Raw genomic sequence first — 18,350 nt, 5'->3', positions numbered from 1 at the left:
AAAAAAGAGAAAGAAAACACTAAAAAGCACAAACACATGGAGACTTAAAAATATGTTACTAGATAACTTATGGATCAAAGAAGAAATCAAAGAGGACATCAAAAAATACACAGAGACAAATGACAATGAAAACACAATTATCCAAAAGCTATCGGATCCAGCAAAACAGTCCTAAGAAGGAAGTTTATAGCAATACAATCTTACCTCAGGAAACAAGAAAAATATACAACCTAACCTTACACCTAAAGCAAGTAGAGAAAGAAGAACAAACAAACTCAAAGTTAGTAGAAGGAAAGAAATCATGAAGATTAGAGCAAAAATAAATGAAATAGAGATGAAGAAAATAAAAGATTAATGAAACTAAAAGCTAATTCTCTGAGAAAATTAAAAAAAAAAGATTTTATCCGGATTCATCAAGAAAAAAAGGGAGAGAACTCAAATCAATAAAATTAGAAATAAAAAAGAAGTTACAATAGATATCACATAAATGCAAAGGATCGTAAGAGACTGCTACTACAAGCAACTGTATGCCAATAAAACAGACAAACTGGAAGAAATGGACAAATTCTTAGAAGGGTACAATTTTCAAGAATGAACCAGGAAGAAATAGAAAATACAAACAGACCAATTACAAGTACTACAATTGAAACTATGATTAAAAAACTTCCAACAAACAAAAATTCAGGAGCACTTGGCTTCACATATGAATTCTATCAAACATTCAGAAAAGAGTTAACACCTATCTTTCTAAAACTCTTTCAAACATTAAAAAGGAAGGAACACTCCCAAGTTCATTCTACGAGGCCATCATCACCCTAATACCAAAATGAGACAAAGGTACAACACAAAAGGAAAATTACAGGCCAATACCACCGATGAACACAGATGCAAAAATACTCAACAAAATTCTAGCAAACTGAATCCAACAACACATTAAAAGGATCATACATCATTATCAAGTGGGATTTATACCAGGGATGCAAAGATTCTTCAACATTCACAAATCAATTAATGTGATATACCACATTAACAAACTGAAAATTAAAAACCATATGATAATCTCAATAGACACAGAAAAATCTTTTGACAAAATTCAACACCCATTTTTGATAAAAACTCTCCAGAAAGTGGGAAGAGAGGGAAACTACCTCAACAAAATAAAGGCCATATTCAAGAAACTCACAGCAAACATCATTCTGAATGATGAAATACTCAAAGCATTTCCTTTAAAAACAGAAACAGTACAAGGATGTCCACTCTCGGCACTTTTATTGAACATAGATTTGGAAGTCCTAGCCATGGCAATCAGAGAAGAAAAAGAAATAAAATAAATCCAAATTGGAAAAGAAGAAGTAAAACTGTCACTGTTTGCAGATGACACCATACTATACATATAAAATCCTAAAGATGCTACCAGAAATCTACTAGCGCTCATCAATGAATTTGATAAAGTTGCAGGATACAAATTAATACACAGAAATCTCTTGAATTTCTATACACTAACAATGAAAGATCAGAAAGAGAAATTAAGGAAACAATCCCATTTACCACTGCAGCAAAAAGAATAAAATACCTAGGAATAAACGTACCTAAGGAGACAAAAGACCTATACTTAGTAAACTTTAAGATATCAATGAGAGAAATCAAAAATGACACAGAGAGACATACCATATTTTTGAATTGGAAGAATTGATATTATCAAAATGACTATACAGCCCAAATTAAGATTCAGTGCAATCCCTCTCAAATTAAGTATAGTACTTTTCACAGAATTGGAACAAAAAAAATTTAATTTTGTGTGGAAACACAAAAGAACCTGAATAGAGAAAGCAATCTTGAGAAAGAAGAACACAGCTTCAGGAATTAGGCTCCCTGACTTCAGAATATACTACAAAGCTACAGTAATCAAAACAGTATGATACTGGCACAAAAACAGAAATATAGATCAATGGAACAGGATAGAAAGCTGAAAGATAAACCCACACACCTATGGCCACCTAATCTATGGACACAGAAGCAAGAATATACAATGGAGAAAGACAGTCTCTTCAATAAGTGGTGCTGGGAAAACTGGACAGCTAGATGTAAAAGAATAAAATTAGAACACTCTGTAACACCATACAGAAAAATAAACTCCAAATGAGTCAAAGACCTAAATGTAAGGCCGGATGCTGTAAAACTCTTAGAGGAAAATATAGGCAGAACACTCTCTAACATAAATTACAACAATATCTTTTTTGATTCACCTCTTAGATTAATGGAAAAAAAAGGGGGGGGGGGGACCTAATTAAATTTAAAAGCTTTTCACAGCAAAGGAAACCATAAAGAAAATGAAAAGACAACCCACATAATGGGAGAAAATATTCACAAATGAATCAACTAACAAGGTATTAATCCCCAAAATATACAAACAGCTCATGCAACTCAATATCAAAAATACAAACAGCCCAGTTGAAAAATGGTTGGAAGATCTAAATAGATATTTCTCCAAAGAAGACACATAGATGGACAAAAAGCACATGAAAGACACTCAATGTCACTAATTATTAGAGAAATGCAAATCAAAACCACAATGAGGTATCACCTCACACTGGTCAGAACAGCCATCATCAAAAAATCTACAAACCATGAATCCTGGAGAGGGTATGATAAAAGGGAACCCTCATTCACTATTGGCAGAAATATAAACTGGTACAGCTACTATGGAGAACAGTATGGAGATTCCTTAAAAAACTAAAAATAGAACTACCATATGATCCAGCAATCCCACTCCTGGGCATATGTCTGTGGAAAATGATAATTCAAAAGGATACATTCACCCCAATATTCATTGCAACACTATTTACAATAGCCAGGACATGGAAACAACCTAAATGTCCATCAACAGAGGAATGGATAAAGAAGTGGTACATTGATACGATGGAATATTACTCAGCCACACAAAAAGAATGAAATAATGCCATTTGTGGCAACATGGATAGACCTGGAGACTGTCACACTGAGTGAAGCAAGTCAGAGAAAGACACATATCATATGATATTGCTTATATGTTGAATCTGAAAAAGTGGTACAAATGAACTCATTGACAGAACAGGAATAGAGTCTCAGAGGTAAAAAACAAACTTATGGTTACCAGGGGGAAAGAGAGGAGGATAAATTGGGAGATTGGAAGTGACATATACACATTACTATATACAAAATAGGTGACTAACAAGGACCTACTGTACAGCACAGGGAACTCTTTAATGACCTATATGGGAAAATAATCTAAAACAGAGTGGATATATGTATACATATAGCTGATTCACTTTGCTGTGTAGTGGAAACTCACACAAAATTGTAAATCAAATATACTCCAAAAAAATTAAACAAACAAAAAAAGACTTTGCCTTCACATTCACTCAGTGTGCTGTTGAAGCATTCTAGAATTATGACCATAGGACCAAAATTATTATTTGAAAAATCCAAATTAAACACTTTTATTTGAATTGGTGTTTTATTAATTTGTTCTAATCTGTAAGGCACTTTACATTGTGAATAAGAAGTGTGTTATATAAATGCAAATGATTGACTGAGAGAAAGGTTGTTACAGATTTGTAAGTGAACAGGAAATCAACAGTTATTAATAGAAATTATGTTACAAACAAAAATGATTCTTGGAGAATGGTAAAAAATAAAATACCTCAAACACCTCTAAATCGAAAAAGCAGTCACTAAAACACACAAATTGTATATATTGTATATATTTAACAAACAATAACCAACAATATTTTTGAAAAAAGCAATTTGAATTACAGAAAATTTAATGGGTAATCAACTTAAATATCTCATTTTGAATATAAAAATCACAGAGCAACAAACATCTTGAATTTGGTTACTTTGCTATTTACCAGTAGATTTAGAACTTAAACCAGGTCATTCCAGTTTCCAATTCAATATTTTCTGGACAAAATATATTTGAATTTAGATAGATGAGGAGGTAAAACAATTAAAATACTAATTTCAATGTACTTGTGAAGACACACAATATCACCAATGATATTATGAAAAGGGATTGCAATTTTTTTCTTTAAAAAAATGTGGTACAGTGGGGAGGTCGCAGGTCTGAGGGGCAGGAGTTCAATTAAGAAGATGTCAACTTTAACTCCAAGGAAAAGGAAGCAACATTCTTTGAACTGTGGTAACCTATTATCAGAAATTCCATCAAAGAAATTAATTTCAGACTTTATGGGAAATATATTTCCGTCACCTAATAAAAAGCACATTAGCCAAAGCAGTGATAAAAATGAAGAAAAGAGTCATTGCTCTCAACAAGGCCATTTCATTTCAAGTCCACTCAAAACAACTAAAAATAGATTGCCATCTGCATATCAAGGTTCACCATTTAAATCTGCTGTGTCTTCCTTTTACAACAAAGATAAGTGGTACCTCAATCCATTGGAGAGAAAACTGATACAAGAGAGTAGATCCATTTGTCTAAAAACTAATAATAAAGATAAATCATATCCCAGTGTGACAGAAAGAATGCAGGGGAAACTAGTCTGCTCCAAGAAAATGAACAAAAAAACACAGAAGAGTTTAACTGCTAAATGTCAACCAGGATATAAGTGCATCAAGCCTGTGTCAAAGAATTCTAAAAATTCCAAGCAAAATCGAGTGGCTTATAAGCCAGTTGTGGAGAAAGAGAATAATTGTTACTCAGCTGAAAATAATCTGAATGCTCCTCGAGTTCTAAGCCAAAAAGTCAAACCACAAGCTACCCTCCAAGGAGGAACAGCTTTTTTTGTTAGTAGGAAAAAACCCTCTCCGAGAAAATTGTCCCTGGAAAATAAGCCATTACTGGGACGCACCCAAAAGAATAAATCAGAAGTTATTGAAGAGTCTGATGTAGACACTGCCAATGAAAGAAGTTTTGAGACAAGGCAAGTGCCAAAGTGTTTGTTAGTAGAAAAAGAACTGAACGTTGAGCTGCTGAGTGAAAGAAGTAAAAATGAAGAGAAATTAATAAAGATTGCATCAGATAGAATCATTTCTTCAAGGGAATGTAAAACCAATAAAAAGAGTTTTCCTTCAGAGGAGTCTTTCAGTGAGAAGAAGGCAGTTTCTCCTGAGTCCCATGTCTATCCCATCTTCACTGTGTCTTCAAAAAGATCTCTAGTTGAAGAACAGTCTTCTGTGGGATCCGTCACATCTACTAACTTCTTGAAACAGAAAAGTACTAATGTCATAGATACAAATAAAGAAACAAAAGACCAGCTCATCATTGACGCAGGTCAGAAACATTTCGGAGCCACCATGTGTAAGTCGTGTGGCATGATCTACACTGCTTCCACCCCCGAGGATGAACTGCAGCATGTTCAGCATCACCACAGATTTCTGGAAGGAATCAAATATGCAGGCTGGAAAAAAGAATGTGTCATAGCAGAATTTTGGGATGGGAAAATTGTGTTAGTCCTGTCACGTGATCCAAGTTATGTTATCAGAAAGGTTGAAGATGTCCAAGAACTTGTCGATAATGAATTAGGCTTCCAGCAAGTTGTTCCCAGATATCCAAACAAAACCAAAACTTTTCTCTTTATTTCTGATGAAAAGAAAGTAGTTGGCTGTTTAGTTGCAGAGCCCATCAAACAGGCCTTCCCTGTCCTGTCTGAACCACCTGGTCCAGAATCCTCAAGCTCTAAAGAATGTCATAGGGCTTGGCAATGTTCAGATGTGCCAGAACATACAGTCCATGGGATAAGTAGAATCTGGGTCTTCAGATTGAAGAGAAGAAAGCGTACTGCAAGACGACTGGTAGACACTCTCAGGAATTGCCTCATGTTTGGCTGTTTTCTCAGCACTAATGAAATAGCATTTTCTGACCCAACACCAGATGGCAGGTTATTTGCAACGAAGTACTGCAATACCGCTAATTTCCTTGTATACAATTTTAATAGTTAAAGTCAGTTTCACCTATAGAACAGTTACTGTGTGGGTAAGTTCAGAGAGCCCATTATCATAAAATACAAACTATTTAACAAATATCAAAATAAAAATACTAAGATACACATACATATAAAGAACCTGCCTCAGTTTTATTCCTTATGAATTGAAAAGTCAGGAGTAAATTTGTTGAAAATTATCCAGGGATACAAAGAAAGGAAAAAAATCTTTGGATGATGTATACTGACTCTGAATCCTTAATTATAAGACTGTGTAGCTGTAACTGGAAAATTACTTGCCTCCTAAGTAAGACATTGACAAAGCAAGATGGTTTTCCACAGAAATATGGCCACTTATCATTTATAAAGCATACTTTTGGGCCAGAATTATCACATACCTGATCAGAAGCAAACAGGAAACTTTAAAGACAGGCAAATAATTTCCATCCCCATTTTTTAAAGGTAATTCCTAAATTCATACACAAAATTTTCACTTTATAGGTACTTGGTTGTAGCAACTCAGCTTGAGTGTATTTAAAGTATTTTTAATTTCTAGTTTGTACCAGGGAAAGATGATAAATAAGATTTCCATATCCTTTTGTAAATAACAGAATTCTATAGCTTAATATTTTTTAAATCATTAATAAAAGGCACAATTATCAATTAAAATTAAACTTTGTAACTGCACTATTGTCATTTCATTAGTTTTTGCTGTTTGAAAATGCTAATTGTGCTACTTTTCTTTAGTGAACTTACTACTGGTGATTGATGTCTAACAACATGGATGCCCAGTTGGTTTAGATGATTCATATGGTCACATTTTAAATGTATACTAACAGAACCAGGGTTAGTAAATATATCTAGGTGGATGGGCCACAGAACATGATGACATTATGTAAACACACCTAAATATGCACACATTTTTCTAGTATAATTCTTGGATACTTACTTTGAAAAGCAAATAATTATTCAGGGTTTAATTCTAAAAAAGTCATGTAACTTCTCTCTGGCAATAAGACTTTAGGGAAATAGTGTCCAGGTTATAACCCTATGTAGACTCTGTTCCTCTACGTTCTTCTATTTGCCTTTAATGGTTCCAAAATTTAAAAGCCTGGGTTCCAAACTAACTGTGGAAGTGTTAAAATGTATGTAATTTTACAAATATTTTAATGCTATTTTCTGCACTGCTGTGTTTAAAACTTGTCTTAAATATTTTAAAAATTTTATTACTGTTATTTTGCTCAATGCCTTTATGATGACTCAAAATTCTTTTCAGTAAAAAAAAAAAAAAATGTGGTACAATGAAATGTTCTTGTGACATCTCTCTCCACCAGATTTTTATTAAATGAAACTGAGCACTAGAGAAAAAAAAAAAAAAAAAAAAACTTTGAAATGTTGATATTAAATATTTTCATTAAAAAAGGGATAGAGAGCAAATTGCTTTTTCATTGAAGTCTTCTAAGATCTGAACATCAGAACATGTTTGCAATGGGTTGATAATCTGAAAATATATCTGACATGATTATGTTCACAGTACTTAAAAATAATAGAAGTATGTTTTTCCTCTGATTAGCTTTGAGTATATATGTTGGTTATGTTAGATTAGATTAAAACGGGTTCTCTTTGGACAAAATATTTACTACTGCAGAGGGTCACTTTAGGCTTTGCTGAAAGAGTAATTCAGTATTTGAGATAATTGTGTGTGTGAACAAAACATTCACCATTGTGCTTATACTCTACAGTGGGGACTAGTCTATACTTTTCTCAACAAAAGGATTCTTGTTCAATAAGCTCTCTTTCATTACCTGTTTATTTCTACCAATATTGTCAATTTGCAGAGGTTTAAGATTGATGAAGTATGAAATCAATGGAATATTGGTTTCAACTGGTTTGGCATAAACTACCACTCTATTTTAAGAAGTTAGACTGGCTCAAAATGTTTTTCATGTCACTTCTCTAAACCAAGCATGTTACATTAGATTAGGAAATGCATATTAGAAGTATGTCACTAAAGCACTCAATTTTTCTACCAAAGTTCAATTGCAATTACATTTTAACATTTTTTTCTACAGTGTTATTATATACATTGTGATACAGTAAGCTTTCTTTATTATTGTAATGTTTTTCTGTCCCATGCACTTAAAAAGTGTTTGGCAGCAGAGAAGCTCATGTTATCTGAAGGACAACATGACAAAGCAGCATTCCAACACCAGACTCAACAGAGTGCAGCAAAAGGGAAGAGATAAAAACCCAAGTGAGAAAGTGAAATAGGTTTCTATTGAAGTATGCTAGACTGCAGAGTGGGATCCCATGGGAAGGAACAGAAGCTCTTTTACTGGAATCATTTAAAGTCTTTCTTAGATAGAATATCAAGCATATGTTGCCTGGAACGATCTCATATTAGAACAGAGAGAGACAAGATGACCTAGAAGCTTTTCCTTCTCTAGCTTCTAATACTTTATGATTCTGTACATATCAAAAGTATATTAAAGTCTGAGGTGCAGTTTTAGACAGCATTAAATTATTTGTACAGTTTTATAGTTGTGTACAGAAATGTCAGGTAGTGGTCTATAGGCAGAAATACTGCAGAATAGCAACCTGAAATTTACAAATGGATTATGTTAATGTACCAATGCAAGTTTCTGCTGAACTGAACCACCTTTTAAATTCATGCAGCATAATGTGGTCCTCTAAAAACAAGGTGCTGAAATTTATACTGTATTTTGTGTTCAGTGTATTGAACCTATGAAATTTCTATTGAAAATCTAGCTTATATAATAAAAAGAAAGTAAACTCCAATTATTCTTATTGACACATGCCTTTTGAAAATTAGAAATGTCTTTGAATAATTTCAAAATCATAAGTGAATAGGTAAAAAATTCAAAATTATGTACATTCTTCAAAACTAATATTATAACATAATCTTAAATATAGTCAACTCTAAATATACTGTGAAATGTTGCATGTTTACTTCAACCTGTCATAAATATGTACTTACTCTGGTATGGAAAATGTACTCACTGGACAAAAATGTTCTTTGAGCTTGTTCTTAAATGTTTCATTGTATGATTACAACTTGGCAAATCTAAAAAATAAAAAAAAAAGATGATATGAGTAAAAAAAACTTACCTAAAATATACAATGGCATTCCTTTTAAGCAGTACATTTTAGGCAGAAGTATTTATTATCTTTAATAGTACAAATTTGTTAAAATGTAATATATGTGATTTTTTCCCTCTTATTCAAAAAGCTAACATTAAAAAGGTGACAAGGTGGGAATGATGGACAAATTACAGATAATAAGAAAGTTAAGGGACACATAACCAATCATAGTAGGTGTGTATATACCAATAGTTATAGGTGAGACTCATTTGTATTCAAATTTGAATGAATTAAGTTAAATATATTTTCAGAGAAGCAGAGAAATTTGAACAGAAACCAGATATTTGATATTGTTAGAGAACTAATTACATTTAAAGATCTGTATGTGTTCATGTTATACAGTGGGACTTTATTGAAAAAAATGATATTGTGCCTGTGATTACCTTTAAATAATATGTAGGTGGGCACTAGCAAACATATACACAAAACAGTATTTTAAAATAGGTTTTGTTGAAGTTGCATGATGGGTTCAAAGAAATTCTTGATGCTATTCTCCCTATATTATGTATGCTTAGAAAACTTTCATATTTTTAAAAGTAATCTCTGATCATTATAATAAATAAAGCTGTAAAATGTATAAAGAAGAAAAACACTAATAATCGATTACTTGAAGGTTTTCTATTCATTTTCAGTATTTACTGCAGTTTTTGTTTTTCTACATTTTTACCATATTGATGCTCAGATTAATATGGTACCAATACAAATAGATTTTCCTTCTTTTCTTTCTGGAGAGTCTATTTAAGAGGCATTTTTCACAGTTTGTATTTATGTTATCTTCCTTGGGTTTTATCAATAATTGTGTATATCAGTTGCAAAAGTATATTTATACATATTCAATAACATATTAATACATATAAATTTCAGGCTGTATAAATCATTTAACAAACTTTCTATGATTGCTCCTAAACCCACTTCACACAAACAAATTTTGGGTACTAGATGTTTAGTCAGTGACACTGGATTGATATTGTAAAAGCTCATGGGAAAAGAAGGTTTATAATTTTATGTACTTACTCAAAAATATTAGACCTTGAATTTGTAGAGGGTAATTGTCAAAGTATACATCCCCAGCCTGAAACTTTAATGTTGGCCATTTCATTTACTCTTCAAGGGGTTCTGAGTAGCATTTCTGCTTAAATATTACCTCTTCCACCTTAAAAAAAATAAAAATAAAAAATCCCTGCCAATAAGAACTCCTCAAAATTAAGGCTGCAGGCACCTATCAATTGTTTTTCCTTTTGAAGTTAAGGTAGATATTGCAAAATAAAATAAGCAAGCTATAGATTCATTTTATAGAATCATTAGAAAACCTTTCTAATCAAAATCTGAGAGAGTTACCATTAATCACATTTAAATTCTGCATGTATTGTAGGAAAAAATGTTTCAGTGAACTTTGGGAAGCCAATGACACACTCAATAAGACTTTACTAACTTTTACTGAGGTCTACTATGGGACTCAAATTTTTTAAGGGTTTTTGAAATTGAAATATAAACTAATGACTGATATGCTTAATATTCCCAATATGTTAAACAAATATTTACCAAGTTGAAATAAATATATGGATATATTTTTATATTAATACTCATTAAGAATAAAGATTATTTACAATAGCCAGGACATGGAAGCAACCTAAATGCCCATCAACAAATGAATGGATAAAGAAGATGTGGCATATATATATACAAAATGGACTATTACTCAGCTATAAAAAGGGATGAGATGGAGCTATATGTCATGAGGTGGATAGAACTACAGTCTGTCATACAGAGTGAAGTAAGTCAGAAAGAGAAAGACAAATATTGTATGCTAACTCACATATACGGAATCTAAAAATGGTACTGATGAACTCAGTGACAAGAACAGGGAAGCAGATACAGAGAATGGACTGGAGAACTCGAGGTTTGGGAGGGGGCAGGGGGTGAAGGGGAAGCTGAGATGAGGCGAGAGAGTAGCACAGACATATGTATACTATCAACTGTTAAATAGATAGCCAGTGGGAAGTTGTTGTATAACAAAGGGAGTTCAACTTGAGGATGGAAGATGCCTTGGAGGACTGGGGCGAGGAGGGTGGGGGGGGACTCGGGGTGGGGAGTCAAGGAAGGGAGGGAATATGGGGATATATGTATAAAAACAGCTGATTGAACTTGGTGTACCCCCCAAAATAATAAATAAATAAATAAATAAAATTTTAAAAAGTAAAAAAATAATAATAAAAAAAAGAAAACAAAGAATAAAGACGATAAAACTTAATGGGGAATATTAAAATGTGTGAAATATAATACTAATTGAGAATAAGTCACAAATTTGTATAGAGGAAACATAAGCAGAGAAAACACATTCTTATACAATTCAGAAAAGCACTTTTAAAAGAGAGGAGATAAAATTGCTTAGGTCACTTATTTTCAAAACTAATCAATGGCACAGTTGGAGAAGTGGCCCACATAATATTTCTAATTCTCTTTCAGTTCCTTGGGGGAAGGTAAGTAAAATATTGAAATTCTCATCCCTGTTGTAATGATCCACCTGTGGGACAAAATACTGTCTATAAGTAATTTTAGCAACTTATCAAGTTCACTGAAAATAGTGATATAAGGATGTTGAATTTAACATGATATTAAAGAAGTATAACAGAAATTATTTCTAGAAAAGATTGAAGAACAGGAAATTCTATCTTCTTTGAGACTGGAGAAAAAAAACTATGTTTCTTCACAGTTAGGACTTTCTGAGTAAATTTTACTAAAACTTGTTACCCACTCTAAAATAAAAGCCTAAAAGTTAAATTACAACTAATTAGGTAGTGAGATAAATATCCCTGAGTTTTATGTTTACATATCAAGAGTAAATAAATCACCCCTTCTGTGGGGATACCCCCAGATTAAAAATCTGCAGTTTACTAAGTACCATCTTTCCCCTGAATAATTTTACTTACATTCCAAAAGACTAGGGTAAGAATACAAGATCCTTCACATTATATTTCTTATCACAATTGAAATTTCATGTGATGGAGGCTTCATCACCAAAATCAAATTACTTACTGTACCTTGACTGCAAGACTCCAACATGGTACCCCTGTAGAGCCATATCCTCCCCTTCACCATCTCAAACCCCTAGTGACCATTAATCTGTTTTTCATCTTTATAATGATGTTATATGTATTCACATATATTACATATATATTCATGAATGTTATATAAGTGCAATCATGCAGTATGTATTCTTTTGATAAGTTTTTTTTTTCGTTCAGCGTGATTTGAGATTCACACAAGTTGTGTTGTATTAATAGTCTGTTACCTTATATTGCTGATTAGTATCTCATGGTATGGATATACCACAGATTGCTTAACCATTCATCACTGAAGGACATTTGGGTAGTTTCCTGTTTCTGGCTATTATTAATAAAACTTTTATGAATATTGATTAAAAAATTTTAATATGAAAATACATTCTAATTTCTCTAGGATATTTTCTCAAGAGTGCAATTGCCAGGACATATGGTAAGTCCATTTTTTTATTTTTTAAAAGAAATTGCCAAACTATGTTCCCGAGTGGCTCTACACTTTTACATTCCTACAAACAATATGTCAGCAACCCAGTTTCTCTGCATCCTCATCAGCATTTTGTGGGATAATTAACTTTATGTTTAGTCATTCTGATAGATGTGTCATGATATGTCATGGTATTTCTAATTTGCATTTCTAGTTGTTCACCTTTTCTTATTGTCTTATTTGTCTCTATTTATCCTCTGTAGTAAAATTTCTGTTTAGGTACCCTAATAATGTTCTAATTGTATTGCTGTTGAGGTTTTGGGGTTCTTTTCATTTTTTGTTTTTTGCAAATATTTCCCTCCAGTCTATAGTTTGCCTTTTCATCCTCTTAACAAGATCTGTCACAAAGCAAATGTTTTTAATTTGATGAGATCAAAATTATCAATTTTAATGTATTTTTGGTGTCAAGTCTAAGAATTCTTTTCCTAGTCCTAATTTCCAAATATTTTCTATTTTTTCCTACAAGTTTTATAGTTTTGTGTTGTACATCTAAATTCATGATCAATTTGAGTTAAATTTTGTATACAAGGCAAGGTTTAGTTTAAGGTTCATCTAGTTGTCTATGAATGCCTAATTTATCGAGCATGATTTGTTGAAAAAGCTAACCCTCCTCAATTGAATTGTTTTTGCTCATTTGTCAAAAATTAAATGAGTATATTTAAGTGGATCTATTTCTGTATTCTTAAGCTATTTTTATGAAGATATCTCTATGGCACTATATCACTAAAAAAAAAAAAGCAGAAGAAATAAAGGCAGATAATCAATTTGCATTTAAACTAAGAAAACAGGACAAATCAGGCTCTCAAAGACAATACTTCCTGTCCCAATTCTAGTGTTTAGAATTGATCACTAAATGCAGAGTGCTTTATGATTGACTCAAACAGAATTCATTGTTCATTAAGGAAATAATATCCATATGCATGATTTCAATTTCTGTCTACAAGATGAGGGCCTTCTAGACCTGCCATATCTCTATATGGAGCCAAAATATATTTATATAAATATATTATTCCCCTGGTCAGGGAACTAAGATCCCACAAGCTGCATGGTGCAGCTAAAGAAAAATAAAAATTAAAAAAAAATCTGAATTTATGACAACTCACGATAAGAATGAGACACACTCTTTTTGCTGCTTTCACAATTTTTGTTAATAGCAGTTTTATTCATTCAGGCACCTTGTGTTTACAAGGTCAAATGTGACTGTATTTTTTTCTTGATTTTAAAGATCTAGCAGATTAATAAATTTTGCCAGTCAAGTATCCCAAATATCATGTAATCATGTCTACCATCTCCTTTTTCTAGTGCTACTGCTTTAATTTGTATTTTTTATTATTTCTTCCTTAGATGTCTATAGTAGTATAAACTTGGCATTCTAAAACAATGACCATGTCATTATTTGTTAATTCTGATTTCCTCAATGTTTGTGCTCACATGGCCTGAAAATAAAATTCATAGCTAAAATGTTCAGCTTCTCTTTCACCATGTGTAAAATGATAATTAATTTACCAATGTTTTAATGTCATTCAAAATATAAAATTAAATAACAATTGATACAAGCATCTTAGACCAGTGACTGGCATGTAACTGCTCAAGAAATAGTAACATTTTCATTATCATTAGTAAGTCATACAAAACCCTTGACATTTGAAACATTGACTGTTTCCAATCTAATATTCCTCAAACTTACATGAGTAGTTTAAACTCCAACCCTCATGTATCCCAGTAGCCCTGTTAATGACTGAACTACAACTCATTCTTTGGGATTCTTATCAAATATCATCCGCTTGGTAAACCACTCCCTGTTCTGTCTGGACAGTTAGGCATTTTCTCTTCCTTCTGTAAAGTAATACATAACATGGTATGTATGAAATTGTTATATCATTTTTCAGTATTTTTACAATTCATTTCTTTCACAAAACTGAGTTTCTAAAGATCTGGTACCTGAGCTATTATTGTATGTTTTCTGTGTTTAAATGTCTAATTGAATTAATGGAAACCATGGTTATGAAATATAATTAAATAAGAAACATGAGATTAAAATATGCATTAAAACACTTGGTTGAAAATTAGAAATAATGACACTTCCAAAATGAGTTAAAATATTTGTTATTTTCTCATAATTTTCAAATATTTCCCTCACAATTTTGTAACACGTTCTCTTTAGACTAATTAGAATAAACAAATTGTAGTTTCAATTTCCTTTGTTTATATACTTACATATATGATTATATCCTAATAAAGCTCTCTTTCATAGCTTTATTTTCTAAAGAAAAATACTGTAAATATAATCTTCAACTTTGTTTTTCTTGTCTTTTGATAAATCTTGGATATACCTACAAATCTGTAGCTAAAGTGACGAGTGATCCAACACTATCTTCTTTTTTTCTTTTTTAAAAGTAATTATTTTTTTATTTTTTAAAAGAATAGTTGATTTATAATATTATATTAGTTTCAGGTGTACAATAGAGTGATGTGATATTTTTATAGATTATACTCCATTTAAAATTATTACAAAACAATGGCTATATTTACCTATGCTGTACAATATATCCTTCTTGCTTATCTATTTTATGCATAGTAGTTTGTACCTCTTAATCCCATACACTTATCTTGTCCCTCCCTTCTTTTCCCTCCCCACTGGTAACCACTAGTTTATTCTCCATGTCTGTGAATCTGTTTCTGTTTCGTTACATGCATTCCTTTGTTTCATTTTTTAGATTTCACATATAAGTGATAACATAGAGTATTTGCATTTATCTGACATTTCACTAAGCATAATACTTTCTAGGTCCATGCAAATGATAGAATTTCATTTTTTATGGCTGAGTAATATTCCATTTTATAGATATATAGATAGATTTACACACACACACACCCCACATTTTCTTTATCCATTCATCTGCTGATGAACATCAGGATGCTTCCATATCTTGGCCATTGTAAGTAATGCTGCTGTGAACATTGGAGTGCATATATATTTTCAAAATAGTGTTTTTACTTATTTTCAGATATATACCCAGGAGTAGAATTGCTGGATCACATGGCAATGCTATTTTTATTTTATTTTTTTATTTTATTATTTTATTTATTTATTTATGATGTCTAATCGTATTTGTTACTCTTAGAACATCTCATTTTTGGCTGAACTCAGACTTAGAGGTAGAAGCTCTCAGAGAGGACAGCCTGCATCTCTTGGCAATCTGTTCCTGGCATTTTTATTTCACTTCCTTCATTCCCTTAGCCAAAACCTTAGTATATTCTGCTGACTCTTCCTTATTTTCTTTAGTATGCTGTTCCCTCAGAGAAATATACCAATGTTTGTGTTGCAGAACACATGAAGTAACAAGATGCTGAATCTTGGGTTCTTTGGTCCTAGGCTTCTTACCTTCTTGTTTAGGGGCTTTCTCACAACTTACTCATCATTCCAGGCAATGAAACACAGTAGTATTGGTGAGTCCAAGCATATCATTCTCCCCCATTTTTTTTTTTTTTTACAATGATCAAATTGAGAACACCCAGATTGGCATCCACGATGCAACCCCATACAGATTTGTGCTTTCTTTCTCTGGTCCTCCTTGGTCTGTCTATAACAGGAATGCCCATTACTTAGTGGTAGGCAGACTCAGTCAGGGGTCAAGACACCCTGTTTCCTGGGGAAATCTTGTTTGTCATTCCTACCACTGATTTGAACCACATAACACTTCCATTGTTCACCCAGAGCATCAGTAGCAACTCCTGGGGCCATATGTTTCTCATAAAAGGTACAAAGTTTTCATTCACCATCCATTTCAAAGAGCTTCTGGCAGCCAGTGTCTGGGAAAGAGATGTTCATCTTCCTTCTGAAGCAGCTGACCACTTCTAAGGCACCATGAAAAAGAGCAGTAGTACTATTTTTAGCTTGAGGAAACTCCATACTGTTTTCCATAGTGGCCACACCAATTTACACACCCACCAACAGTGTATAAGAGTTCCCTTTCCTCTACATCCTAGCCAACATTTATTTGTAGACTTTTTGATGATAACCATTCTGATAGGTGTGAGGTGATATCTCGTGTTTTTTATTTGCATTTCTCTGATGATTAATGATGTTAAGCATATTTTCATGTGCCTGTTGCCTACTTGTATGTCTTCTTTGAAAAAATGTCGATTCAGGTCTTCTGCTCATTTTTTATTTTTTTTAAAAATATATATATATATATACAGTTCTATGACCTGTTTATATATTTTGGATATTATCCCTTTATCAGTAATATCATTTGCAAATATTTTCTCCCATTCAGCAGGTTTCTTCATTTTGTCAGTGGTTTCTTTTGCTGTGCAAAAGCTTTTAAGTTTAATTAGGTGCCATTTATTAATTTTTGCTGTTTTTTTTCGATTTAAAATATATTGTTATGCTTTATATTAATGAGTGTTCTGCCTATGTTGTCTCCTAGGAGTTTAATGGTTTCAGGTCTTACACTTAAGTCTCTAATCAATTTTGAGCTTATCTTTGTATATGGTTTGAGGAAATAGCCTAATCTCATTCTTTTACCTGTATCTGTTCAGTTTTCCAAGCACCACTTATTGAAGAGACCATCTTTTCTCCATTGTACATTCTAGCCTCTTTTGTAGTAAACTTACTGACCATAGGTTCATGAGTTTATTTCTGGACTTTCTATTCTGTTCCCTTCATCTATGCATCTTTTTTTATTTTTATTTTTTATTTTTTTTGCCAGTACTATCCTGTTTTGGTTATGGTAGCTTTGTGGTATAGTCTTAAGTCAGGGCACTTGACACCTCCAGCTTTGTTCTTTTTTCTCAAGATTGCTCTGACAATTCTGGGTCATTTGTGGTTCCATATAAATTTTAAGATTATTTGTTCTAGTTCTGTGAAAAATGTCATAGATAGTTTGATAGGGTTTATGTTAAATCTATACATTGCTTTGGGTAGTATGGATAGCTTAACAATATTAACTATTTTCTTAATTTACTTACCACTGAAGTGCATACATACAATTTCACATATTTAACATCATAGATATATGTAGCAGGTTTCTGAGAAGTTTCTTTTCTTTTTGTTTTTTTTCTTTCCTTTTCTTATTCTCTAAAAATAGTGTCCTATACCTCACATACACTCAATAATAGCCATAAGGCTATGTTTCCTATTTATACATCATCACAAATATATAGAAAATTATAAACTACACAATTTTTTTACTACATGCTTCCAGAAATGTATCATTGGAGAATTTCTCTAATTTTTTTGCACTCCATCATTATGTTAAAAACTTTAAATCATTTAACATAGTTTTAATTGCTTCTTCTGAATGCTTTTATAAAGTATGCAGAATTAATTAATTATGCCCAAATTTGTCTCAGTTACATTATTGCCTTCTTTTGTGATTACAGTGTTCCAACATGCATGCACACGACTTAATGCTTATATTTCATTTTTTTTTTTTAATCACAGGAGCAGGCTTGATGCATAAAGAGCAAATGCATCTCTAAATTTTGATATTGTGATACAATTTGCATTTGCCTTAACAATGAATAAGAACACCCTACATTTGCCTGTGAAAGTCTGATGGTGGTGAAACAATTTAGCAACTTTACCTCAATTTTAATTTCTCTACTTTACAAACAGAGCAACCACTTGTTAGCTAACACCCATTGCTGCTGATTTGCATTCTTGTCATAAAGCAGAAACTGGACTTTAAACTGTTCTATCAGACTTTGCTGAGG

At 32.2% G+C, this 18,350-nt stretch overlaps 1 protein-coding gene and 1 pseudogene across 1 annotated transcript; one reads left to right on the top strand and one right to left on the bottom strand.

Moving 5' to 3' along the window:
* Positions 1-4,098: 4,098 nt before the first annotated feature.
* LOC130830524 (N-acetyltransferase ESCO2-like) lies at positions 4,099-5,940 on the top strand. The gene has a single exon (XM_057697812.1). The coding sequence runs from the start codon at positions 4,132-4,134 to the stop codon at positions 5,938-5,940; it is 1,809 nt and encodes a 602-aa protein (XP_057553795.1). The 5' UTR covers positions 4,099-4,131.
* A 9,904-nt stretch (positions 5,941-15,844) lies between these two features.
* On the bottom strand, positions 15,845-16,542 carry LOC130829863 (40S ribosomal protein S6-like; annotated as a pseudogene).
* Between the last annotated feature and the right edge of the window lie 1,808 nt (positions 16,543-18,350).

The sequence above is a fragment of the Hippopotamus amphibius genome, chromosome 10 (genome assembly GCF_030028045.1).
Source record: "Hippopotamus amphibius kiboko isolate mHipAmp2 chromosome 10, mHipAmp2.hap2, whole genome shotgun sequence".
Classification (NCBI taxonomy): domain Eukaryota; kingdom Metazoa; phylum Chordata; class Mammalia; order Artiodactyla; family Hippopotamidae; genus Hippopotamus; species Hippopotamus amphibius.
Note: the sequence above shows the minus strand (reverse complement) of the source record. Positions and strands in the feature narration are given on the sequence as shown.